Source organism: Oratosquilla oratoria, chromosome 12 (assembly GCF_046742065.1).
Source record: "Oratosquilla oratoria isolate Oo_2021 chromosome 12, ASM4674206v1, whole genome shotgun sequence".
Lineage (NCBI taxonomy): Eukaryota > Metazoa > Arthropoda > Malacostraca > Stomatopoda > Squillidae > Oratosquilla > Oratosquilla oratoria.
The window spans coordinates 68,454,707-68,467,440 of NC_134788.1; the positions used below are offsets into that span (position 1 = coordinate 68,454,707).

A 12,734-nucleotide genomic window follows, 5' to 3' on the forward strand; every position below is an offset into this window, starting at 1 on the left:
AAGTCCCAGCACTTTTTTTTTTTTTTTATGAAGTATAAAAATTATTGTTTAACAAATTCATTGATTAACATTCAAGAACTTACTAGTCACAGTTTTCAATCTGGTTGGGTTCTCAAACAGTGGTATTTGAAATAAGATTAAGACCTTTGAGTGGTTGAATTTTCGAAGACATAGGTCCCTTGCCTCGACATTTCTAGTCTTGACGTCCGTTAGGTACTAGAGCTCTGGGTAGTCTGTGATGACAGTTAGTGTGGACAGTGTATTTGACGCGTCTCTTCTAAGTTCGTAAAGCTAAAAAAGGCCACAGATTAATATTAACTTTTTAAGTAAATTCTAAAAAATTCAACCCCCGATTTATTAAACCAATATTTATTATATAGAAAGAGATTTAACTAGCAATAAAAGAGGGAGTTAAAACGCATCTTATTTAAAGTTACAATAGGCGCGGTTCAAAGCTTCAGGAAATGCTCCCGATTCGAAAGATGTAGACAACAACACCTTGAGGGAAAGTTTCCAGAACGAAATGGTAGGCACTAATAAAGATTCCCAATAATAAGGAAGATGCCTATTCAAATAGGTAACAATTACCACAGAAGTAATGAAAGGAAGACAAGTACATATTTAACTTCAAACATCTCTTGATGTAATTTCAGTATGGTAATTCAGGCACAAGGGGGCTGAATTCATATTGAGAATGGTAAAATGTATACATGGTGATTGAAAATTATCATTATTAATTTTCCATTTTCAGACTACTACTTGCTGCACTTATTTTCAATGAAATTTCATGCAGAAAGAAAGAAAAAAAAAAGAGGAGAGAGAGGTGCAATGGGCTATCTTATCCCAAAGCCAAAACAGGTGTTGGAGTGGTGAGAAGTTTGATCTAAAATATGGTGAGTGTATAAAGCATTACTGTGCTACATATTGCATCCAAACTGAAACCATATAGGACTTCCTACTGGAGCAATGTGATAAATTCAAAATATTTTCCTAAAAATTTGGTATTGTCCTGATATGACAAACTAAATAAAATGTACAAAATATAAACCTCAATTTTTTATTTACAGAATACATACAAATTTTACTTGGTGAATTACTGAGGTCATGTTCTGAATATCCATCATACAAACTTGCAAGAGATGCCAAACTTCAGTCCACTATAAAAGTTCCTGAACCAGTCTGTTCCAAGTATGAAAAACAAGAGAAGTCTGACATCATCCTGAAACGAAGGTCCAGGTCTAATTGTCCAACAAAGTGAATTTTTCCATATATCAAAAACAAATAGTACATACATATACCAAAGGCTTTTTCCCCCTTACATGGAAGGTAGCCTCCTGGATGACGGGTCCACTGCCCTGGGTTAGAGGCAGTGTCACAAGACACAGCACATCCACAGCAAGGCTGCTTCATTCGACCCTCCCTCTCCGTCTCTTCATGTAGAAAAGGAGAAGACGGGGAGAAATCCCTTCAGGCGGCTGAGTCCATTTTTTTTTCTCATACATACTCCCTCACCCCCCATTCCCCACCCACTTCCCCTCATGCATCACAGCATCATCCATACACAACCATTCTCCATTCACCCCTACCTTCTGTCCTCTCCTGTCCTTCCTCAACAGACATTCCCTTCTTTCCCAATGCCCCTTTTACCCCATCCATCCATCTCATCCTAAGTCACCTCCTCATGTTCACTCCTTCCACACCTGTTTTAATAATCTTTCATTGCTCATTCTCTCCATGTGTCCTAACCATCCCAATACTCTTTCATCAACCCTATCTCCCAAATCTCTTTCCACGCCTGTTCTCCTCACCTCATTTCTCACTCTATCTAGCCTAGTAACCCTTATCATACTTCTCAGTCATTTCATCTCAAACACATTCAAACTCTTCTCTTATGTTCCATGTTTCTGCCCCGTATTGTGCTGTTGGCACAATCAATCCTTCATACAATCTCCTCATAGCATCCATTCCCAAATGTCTATTTCTCATTACACATTTTAATCCACCAAGGCATTTACTCGCTTCTCTTAATCTACATTCTACCTCCACCCCCCACTCCTCCCTTTCCTGCCACATTCGCACCCAAGTATCTAAAACTATCCACTTCCTCCAGTCTCTTTCCCTTAATACTCACTTCCAGTCTGCTGCCACTTTCTCCACTTGTACATCTCATCACCTTACTTTTACCCACATTTATTTTCAACTTCCTTCTTTTGCACATCTTCCCAAACTGTCACTAACTTCCTCAATCCCTCCTCTGATCCTGCCACAAGTGCAGTGTCATCAGCAAACAACAACTGGCTTATCTCCCCCTTTTCTCCATTTTCTTTAACCATCTCCAATCCCTGACCCACTACCCTTGCATTCAACACTTGCACCACCCCATCCATGTATAAATTGAACAGTCAGGATGACATAACACATCCTTGATAAAATCCCACCTTTACCTCAAACCACTCACTCTCTCCATTTCTAATCCTAACTGTGGCAACACGCCAGATCTGCTGTAGTGTCCCCTAATTGTACATATGTTAACTGTACATAATATTGATTATCTTCATCAAATCATTGTACACACCCATCATAATCAATGCATTATATTGTAAATAATTTACCATATCCATACATTGACATCGCTTAGCGGAAACTATTTGTATATACTATTATTTGCATACGCTTTACAAAGCGTTTGTTTATTATCTATGCATTATGTATGTCATGGCGGACGGGCTATTCAAATACAAGTCCCAAACATTTATGATATTTGAGTTACTCCTTCCTACAACTGAGACGATTATCATCTTCTACCAAGATGAGGTAACCAACCTCATCATAACACAAGCTGTACTACTCTCGTAAAAACTCTTGACTGCTCTTAACAGCTTTCCTCCTATCCTGTATATCTGCAAAACCTCCCACAGTGCCTTACTGTCTACCATGTCATAAGCCTTTTCCAAATCCATAAAAGCCCAAAATACATCCTTACCTTTTCCTACAGCTTTCTTACATATCTGTCTTAACACAAAAATCTGATCTACACAACCCCTACCTGTCCTAAAACCACACTGTTCCTAACCAATTACTCCCTCTGTTCCTCTCTTAATCTGCTCAATCAAGACCCTCTCATAAGCCTTTCCACCTACACTTAACAAGCTAATCCCTCTGAAACTACTACACTCACACTTGTCCCCCTTTCCCTTGTAGAGTGGAGCTATACAGGCACTCCTCCAGTCCTCTGGCACTCTACCCTCTCTTAAATAACCACTAAAAACCTCACCAGCCAGTCCACCATCACTGGACCTCTTTTTTTCAGACATTTTGTATGGTATCCATCCAACCCAGGTGCCTTACCTGCTCTCATCATCTTAACAGCTGCCTTCACTTCATCTTTCCTTATTTCTCCTCCATTTTCCTCACTCATCATGGTCATTTTCTTAGCGTTTCCCACTGCAACTGCCTTTCCCTCCCTATCCTCCTTCAAATGTAGCAACTCCCTAAAATACTCTAACCACCTTTCCCTCACTGCCTTCTCTTCCATTATCATCTCTCTATCTGTATCACCTTTTCTTCTCTACTTGATTCGTCTCCTATTCCTCTTGTAATTTCTTTCCAAAACATTTTTCATTACTTTCAAAACTTTCTGTCATACTCTTACCCCATTTCATATCTGCTTTCCTCTTTTATGCTTGACTTGTCTTATATTTTCTTTGTACCTCTCATATGATTCTTTCATCCTATTTTGTAACCAATCTATGAAAGCCTGCTTCTTCTCTTCTACGCCCTTTTTTCCTTCCTCGTCCCACCACTCACTACTTTTCCTTCTATTTTCTCCCATCCTCCTTGTTCCACGCACCACCTTTGCACACCTTATGACTCCTTCCTTGAACCATTCCCATTCCTCCTCCACTTCTGGTTTTACTCTATCCTTCACTCACTCCCACTCCTCTCTCAGCTTCTTCTTGTACTCCTTCTCCTTTTCTTTCTAATTTAAGCAGTTCACTCAAAGTACCTCCCAATCTTCTGCCCTTTTCCTCTTTCTCCACCTATTCTCCACTCTCAACTTACCTTCCACCAAAAAGTGATCTGATATTTCCCCACTCTCTCCCCTTTGAACATGTACATCCTACTATACTCTTGGTTATCACTATAAAGTCCATTAATGCTCTATCTGCCACACTTCCATCCACCACCCTCTCCCATGTGCACTTATGCTTGACTTTCTTCCTAAACACTATATTTGCTATCAACTCCCTAGACACATCTCCACCATCAACTCTCCACTACGATTTTTTCCTGGAACTTCATATTTCCCAATCACTCCATCTAATGGTTCATTTCCTACCCTAGCATTAGGGTCTCCCAATACAACTATATTGACATTTCTCCCTAATACCTCTATACAGGTAAAACAGAGGGAATGCCATGCATAGGCATCACTTGCGTTTGCCTTTCTGCTGGTTTGATCCAAGCCATCAGAAGAGTGTGATCTTTTCATCATACAAATCATACAGGAATGGCTTCTCTCCAATGTCTATCCTCATATAACTTGTGAGAGAAGTCTTATGTGAAAAACCAGAATCAAAGAGGTCACACTGGAAAGGCTTTTCTCCTGTGGGAGTCTTCATCTGCTGTGTGGGATAACCCTTTTGTGAAAAAGCAAAGTTACACAGGTCACACTAGAAAACCTCCCCTGTGTGGCTCTTCATATGCTCTGTGAGAGAATCCTTTTTTGAGAAAGCTGCATTGCACAGGTCACATTGGAAAGGCGTCTCTCCTGCGTGGGTCTTCATATGCTTTGTCAGATCATCCTTTCTTGAAAAAGCAGAATTGCACAGGTCGCAATGGAAAGGTTTCTCTCCTGTGTGAGTCCTCATATGACTTGTGAGATTACCCTTTTGTGAGAAAGCAGAATCACACAGGTCACATTGGAAAGGCCTCTCTCCTGTGTGGGTCCTCATATGACTTGTAAGAGAACCCTTTAGTGAGAAAGCAGAATCACACAGGTCACATTGGAAAGGTTTCTCTCCTGTGTGGGTCCTCATATGACTTGTGAGAGAACCCTTTAGTGAGAAAGCAGAATCACACAGGCCACACTGTAATGGTTTCTCTCCTGTATGAGTCCTCATATGACTTGTAAGAGAACCCTTTTGTGAGAAAGCAGAATCACACAGGTCGCATTGGAAAGGCTTCTCTCCTGTGTGGGTCCTCATATGCTTTGTTAGATCACTCTTTTGTGAGAAAGCAGAATCACACAGGTCACATTGGAAAGACTTCTCTCCTGTGTGGGTTCTCATATGCTTTGTAAGACTACTCTTTCTTGAGAAAGCATAATCACACAGGTCACATTGGAAAGGCTTCTCTCCTGTGTGGGTCCTCATATGACTTGTAAGAGAACCCTTTAGTGAGAAAGCAGAATCACACAGGTCACACTGGAAAGGCTTCTCTCCTGTGTGGGTCCTCATATGACTTGTGAGATTACCCTTTTGTGAGAAAGCAGAATCACACAGGTCACACTGGAAAGGCTTCTCTCCTGTGTGGGTCCTCATATGACTTGTAAGAGAACCCTTTAGTGAGAAAGCAGAATCACACAGGTCACACTGGAAAGGCTTCTCTCCTGTGTGGGTACTCATATGACTTGTGAGATTACCCTTTTGTGAGAAAGCAGAATCACACAGGTCACACTGGAAAGGCTTCTCTCCTGTGTGGGTCCTCATATGAATTGTGAGATGACCCTTTACTGAGAAAGCAGAATCGCACAGGTCGCATTGGAAAGGTTTCTCTCCTGTATGAGTCCTTATATGACTTGTGAGAGAACTCTTTCTTGAGAAAGCAGAATCACACAGGTCACACTGGAAAGGCTTCTCTCCTGTGTGGGTCCTCATATGCTTTGTAAGATTACTCTTTAGTGAGAAAGCAGAATCACACAGGTCACACTGGAAAGGCTTCTCTCCTGTGTGGGTCCTCATATGCTTTGTAAGATCACTCTTTTTTGAGAAAGCAGAATCACACAGGTTACACTGGAAATACTTCTCTCTTCTGTGGGTCATCATGTGATATCTAAAACAAATCATGATATAGCTGTGCTATAGATGTCACACCAGATCCTCTTCATTACATGACACCTATGGATTCTATGGATAGCTCTTCCAAAGGAATGGTGATAGTTACCCTCCTCCTGGAAAATATGTAATCATAAGATTGTCATCTAACTCTTTGAAATTGTGTAATATACTGTAATAGGATTGTGAGTGTTGTGTACACAAACCATTTAATATTCAAGTCCCTTTGTACCTAAACAGACCCCTTGTACTTACCATAATGTAACATGAAATATAAATACTAACAGATATAGTGCTATTATATATTGCATTCTACCTTTACATTAGAAATATGCTGAAAACCATCCAATAGCTACATGCATACTCACCCCACCACAACTGGAATGACTAAAATTTTGCTCTGGCTTTTTCATCATGTCATGAGATTTGGAAGTAGGAAACAGCCCAGATGGCCAAAGCAGTCATATTTTAACATAATTCCACAACATTCCATGTTTGGGCTCACAAGACCAGAGTCTAAATATGACAAACCCTAGGAGGGCTTATTCAGTTCATCTCATCTGACCCAAATAAGTGATGCAAGTCGTCACATCCTTTCAGATAAACTGGTAAGTGATGTACCTGTGTTATTATTTCTAAACAACATAAATGAAATTGTAGAGGAAATTTCCATATTTTTTCTTGTCACATTAAGTAAAATACCTGTTTGTCTAATTAAAAAATATATATTGGATATACCTACTAAAACAATCTCAACAATCATGAAGCAAATAAGATTCTGGGACTGATTGCGCGATCTTTTGATTTCAAAAGTCCATCACTCATTAACAAGCTATATAAATCGTTAGTTCGTTCACATTTGGAATATGCTGTTTCCGTATGGTCACCGAATCTCATTAAAGACATTGACAGACTGGAAAAAGTACAACGGCGAGCCACAAAACTGATTCCAAATATCAAAAATAAATCATACGAAAATCGACTAAAGCACATGAATCTGTTTTCCCTCAAAAAGCGTAGACTCAGAGGTGACTTGATACAGGTCTTTAAGATTTTAAAGGGAATTGACAACATCAAAAGTGACAAAATTTTCACATTGAATGAGAATCAGACAAGAAACAATGGTCTCAAACTATCCGGAAATAGATTCAATTTGGAAGTAGGTAGAAATAACTTTGCCAACCGAATAAACTTCCTGCACAGGTAGTGCAATGTAGTTCAGTTCGAAGCTTTAAGAATCAGTTAGATAAATACCTAAGTAAGATGCTGTAATGATTATAATTTATCTTATATTATTTGTTTTTGTTTTGTTATTATTTGTCTGTCTGATTTTCATTTATTTTGTTTTTGTTTTGTTATCATTTGTCTGTCTGATTTTCATTTATTATTAGTTATATGTCAATTTATCATTATTTACTATTTACCTGTTTGTTTATTATTCAACTATACCTATGCATTTATTTATGTATTTTATTTGTTATTTACATTATTATAGTTTTTATTTATTGTTTTATTATTGATATGATTTTTTTTTTTCGCATCCGACCTAGATATGGATCAAAAGGTCTCCTGTCGGCATGCTCCGCCTTTGTAAAAATCCTTTGTAATCAGGAAGGAACTGGTATTAAAGGTTCAATCCCAGTAAATGTGGAAATAGCAAGAGGACAATGTATAATATCAGAATTAGTGCTTACACATATTCAACCTACAGGTCCTTTAAACACAGGCATTACATACACAATCTCAGTCATCTTCCAGAAAGCCTGTGACTCCCTTACCAGTTGTGACACTTGTGTGATAATATATATATACATATACTGTACCAAAGGCTTTTTCACCTTTACAAGGAAGGTAGCCAAAAAAACAAAGACATAGAATCCACTCCCACCCATTCCATCCCCACATACTCCACTCCCATCCACCACCCTCCTCCCCTCTTATCTTGGCTCCTCAGTAACCCCTGCATCTCGCCCACTGCCCTGGGTCAGAAGCAGTGTCGCAAGACATAGCACTTCCTCATTAAAATGGTGACCCCCCTCCTTCATCCCCTCATTTAGAAATGGAAAATATGGCTTAGAAATCCCTTCAGGATATATAAATTTATTTTTCACACACACTCCCTCACCCCCCACCCACTCCCTTTCATGTATTACAGCATTATCCATACACAACCATTCTCCATTCACCCAAATCTTCTGTCTTCTCCTGTCCTTCCTCAACAGACATTCCCCTCTTTCCTAATGCCCCTTTTACCCCATCCATCCATCTCATCCTTGATCATCCCCACATGTCAACTCCTACCTCTGCCTTCCACAGGTGTTTTAATAATCTTTCTTCACTCATTCTCTCCTTGTGTCCAAACCATCCCAATACTCTTTCATCAACCCTATCTCCCAAATCCCTTTCCATCCCCGTTCTCCTCCTCACCTCCTCATTTCTCACTCTATCCTGCCTAGTAACCCCTATCATACTTCTCAGGCACCTCATCTCAAACAGGGTTGCTGAGTCGGAGTCGGAGGGAGTCGGAGTTGGAGGTTTTAGCTGGAGTCGGAGTCGGATTTCTATGAGTATTAGGAGTCGGAGTCGGAGTCGGAATTTTTTATCCGACTCCGACTCCTTAAGTCCAATAAAATCATTTTTTTTAACATGGTTTCCCTGTTTGGTTTTACCAGTTGCACAATTCAACAGTTTTTGTATGGTTTTGCTTTTATTTTTGGAGGCAATAGTGAGTGTGTGCAGTGTATATGTACACTAAGTGGTCTCTCCAGATGGAAACAAAAAACAATCCATCAATAATAATAATAAAAAAAGAAAAATACACAATACTGACAAGCTATCATTGTCAGTCTGGGTAAAAGTGTTTGTGGTCATGTATTTGTAGTTGTTTCCTGTAAGGAGAGTGAAACTATATATATATATATACTATATATATATATATATATATATATATATATATACATATATATATATACATATATATATATATATACTGTATATATAATATTTAGTACTATACTGCAATGCTTCTACTTCAACATAAATAAACATCAATTTGTGCTGCCACCATGTGACAGCATTGTGTGCTACTAGTACTAACTACTGTAAACAAACAACAGATTCTGCCTGAAGCAGTGTCTCCCAATGAATTTTCTTTTCCTTCATTTTCGGTAGTTTTATCACATTTTCCTTTAATAGAAATATGCTAGATTATGATAAAGCTACTTCAGAATATGAAAATTATACATTTATCAAAGAAATCTAGTGGTTTGAAATATATGAAATAGAAACAGGCTACTGATCATGGTTACTAGTGAATACGATAGGCCTACAAGTGAAGCAATGAAAAATAGAAATCAGAGTAAAGAAAATCACGAACCATTTTAATCTAATTTAAAACTGATTATGTTATAAAGACAATTGCAAATTAGGCCTAAGTGTACCAAATATTTATGCTTTAACCCATAACCATAATTCTATCTATATACAAAAGGCTTTTTCCCCCTTATCAGGGAGGTAGCCATGTCAAAAGGCATAAACCCACTCCCACCCATCATCCCTTCCACAATCACATCTTAGCTCCTCGTGGACGACGGGTCATCCCTGCATCCCACCCACCACCCTGGGTCAGAAGCAATGCAGCAGGACACAGCACATCCACAGCTCTCCGTTCCCTCACATAGAAAATGGAGGACGGGGAGAGGTCCCTTCGGGCTGCGCTAAAGTATCATTCACACTTTCCCACTCCCCAAACCCTCCCCATCCTCCCATCCCTTCCCTTTCTTTTCATCACAGTATCATCTATACACAGCCCTTCTCCACTCATCCGTATCTTTTGCCACCTCCCTTCCCTGCTCCACAGACATTCCCCTCTTGCTCAACGCCCCTGTCACCCCATCCAGCCATCTCATCCTTGGTCGTCCTCTCAAATTCACTCCCTCCATCTCTGCCTTCCATGCCCCTTTCACCAGTCTTCCTTCATCCATTCTTTCCATGTGTCCAAACTATCCTAATAGTCTTTCATCAGCCCTCACAGCCAACTCCTTTTCCACCCCAGCTCTCCTTCTCACTTCCTCGTTTCTCACTCTATCCAGCCTTGTAACCCTCACCATACTTCTCAGACATTTCATCTCAAATACATTTAAACTCTTCCTCTCTGCCCCTCTCAGATTCCATGTCTCTGCCCCACACAGCACTGTCGGCACAATCACCCCTTCATACAATCTCCTCTTTGCATTAATTCCCAAATGTCTACTTCTCATTACTTTTTTAAATCCCCCAAGGCATTTATTTGCTTCTCTCAATCTACAGCTTACCCCCTACCTCTACTCCTCCCTTTGCAGCCACATATGACCCCAAGTACATAAAACTATCCACTTCCTCCAGCCTCTCCCCTTCAAGACTTACTTCCAACTCTCCAGCATCCTCTCTTGTACACCTCATCACTTTACTTTTACCCACCTTCAATTTTCTCCTATCACACACCCTCCCAAACTCAGTCACTAACTCTTCCAATACCTCCTCTGACCCTGCCACAAGTGCAGTGTCATCAGCAAACAACAACTGACTTACCTCCCACTTTTGTCCATTTTCCGCAACCAACTTCAGTCCCCTGCCCATTACTCTTGCATTTACCTCCCGTACCACCCCATCCATATACACATTGAACAGCCATGGCAACATGACACATCCCTGACGTAGTCCCACCTTTACCTCAAACCATTCACTCTCTCCATTTCTGATTCTAACACAGGCTCTACTACTCTCATAAAAATTCTTGACTGCTCTTAACAGCTTTCCCCCAATACCTGTCTACCCTATCATAAGCCTTTTCCAAATCCATAAAGGCCCAAAAGACATCCTTACCCTTTCCTAAAGTTTTCTCACAAATCTGTCTTATCACAAAAATCTGATCCACACAGCCCCTCCCTCTCCTAAACCCACATTGCTCCTCACCAATTACTTCCTCTGTTCCTCTCCTAATTCTCTCAATTATAACCCTCCCATACGCCTTCCCAACTACACTCAACAAACTGATCCCTCTGAAACTACTACATTCACACTTGTTCCCTTTTCCTTTGAAAAGCGGAACTATACATGCACTCCTCCAGTCCTCTGGTACTCTACCCTCCCTTAGACACACATTAAACAGCCTCACTAACCAGTCTACTATTACTTTACCTCCCTTCTTCAGACACTCCGTATGACATCCATCTAACCCAGGTGCCTTACCTGCACTCATCAATTTAATCGCTACTTCCACATCTTTTCTTATTTTTCCCTCATTTTCCTCACCCATCACTGTCATTTTCTTTGCCCCTCCCACTGCTATCACCATTCCCTCCCTATCCTCCTCTACATTCAACAGTTCCCTAAAATATTCTGCCCATCTTCCCCTTATCGCTTCCTCCTCCATGATCATCTTTTCATCTTTGCCTTTTACCTTTTCTTCCCTACTTGAATCAACTTCCTACAAAGGATTACAAAGGCGGAGCATGCCGACAGGAGACCTTTTGATCCATATCTAGGTCGGATGAAAAAAAAAATGAAAAAATTATATTAATAATAAAATAATAAATAAAAACTATAATAATGTAAATAACAAATAAAATACATAAATAAATGCATAGGTATAGTTAAAATAATAAACAAACAGGTAAATAGTAAATAATGAATTAACATATAACTAATAATAAATGAAAATCAGACAGACAAATGATAACAAAACAAAAACAAATAATATAAGATAAATTATAATCATTACAGCATCTTACTTAAGTATTTATCTAAATGATTCTTAAAGCTTCGAACTGAACTACATTGCACTACCTGTGCAGGAAGTTTATTCCATTCATTAACTACACGGTTGGCAAAGTTGTTTCTACCTACTTCCAAATTGAATCTATTTCCGGATAGTTTGAGACCATTGTTTCTTGTCTGATTCTCATTCAATGTGAAAATTTTGTCACTTTTGATGTTGTCAATTCCCTTTAAAATCTTAAAGACCTGTATCAAGTCACCTCTGAGTCTACGCTTTTTGAGGGAAAACAGATTCATGTGCTTTAGTCGATTTTCGTATGATTTATTTTTGATATTTGGAATCAGTTTTGTGGCTCGCCGTTGTACTTTTTCCAGTCTGTCAATGTCTTTAATGAGATTCAGTGACCATACGGAAACAGCATATTCCAAATGTGGACGAACTAACGATTTATATAGCTTGTTAATGAGTGATGGACTTTTGAAATCAAAAGATCGTGCAATCAGTCCTAGAATCTTATTTGCTTTCTCAGAGGCTGAAATACATTGCTTGGATGATTTGAGGTCGTTGCTGATAATTACGCCGAGCTCTTTTTCACTATCCACTTTTGTTAACGAATTTCCAAATAACTTGTAATCGTACTTACTGTTATTTTTACCTATGTGCATTACCTTGCATTTACTTGTGTTAAATTTCATTAGCCACTTTTCAGACCATTGCTGTAATTGATCTAAATCTTCTTGAATATCTAATTGGTTTGAGTGATCATTTGCCACTCCGCACAGTTTTGTATCATCAGCAAATTTGGAAACAGTAGATTTTAGTCCATGGTCTATATCATTTATATATACTATGAATAGAAGTGGCCCAAGAACAGAACCCTGAGGAACTCCACTTGCAACACTTTTCCATCCAGAAGTTTT

At 39.3% G+C, this 12,734-nt stretch overlaps 1 protein-coding gene across 1 annotated transcript in view; it reads right to left on the reverse strand.

Moving 5' to 3' along the window:
• Positions 1 to 216: 216 nt before the first annotated feature.
• LOC143030493 (uncharacterized) overlaps positions 217 to 12,734 on the reverse strand; it is a 37,025-nt gene continuing 24,507 nt past the window's right edge. The window contains exons 2-4 of the mRNA XM_076193642.1: positions 5,510 to 6,172; positions 4,591 to 4,640; positions 217 to 291 (exon numbers count right to left, since the gene is read on the reverse strand). Coding sequence (XP_076049757.1) covers positions 217 to 291; positions 4,591 to 4,640; positions 5,510 to 6,068 — 684 coding nt within the window. The 5' untranslated portion in view covers positions 6,069 to 6,172. The remainder of the gene's footprint in view (positions 292 to 4,590; positions 4,641 to 5,509; positions 6,173 to 12,734) is intronic.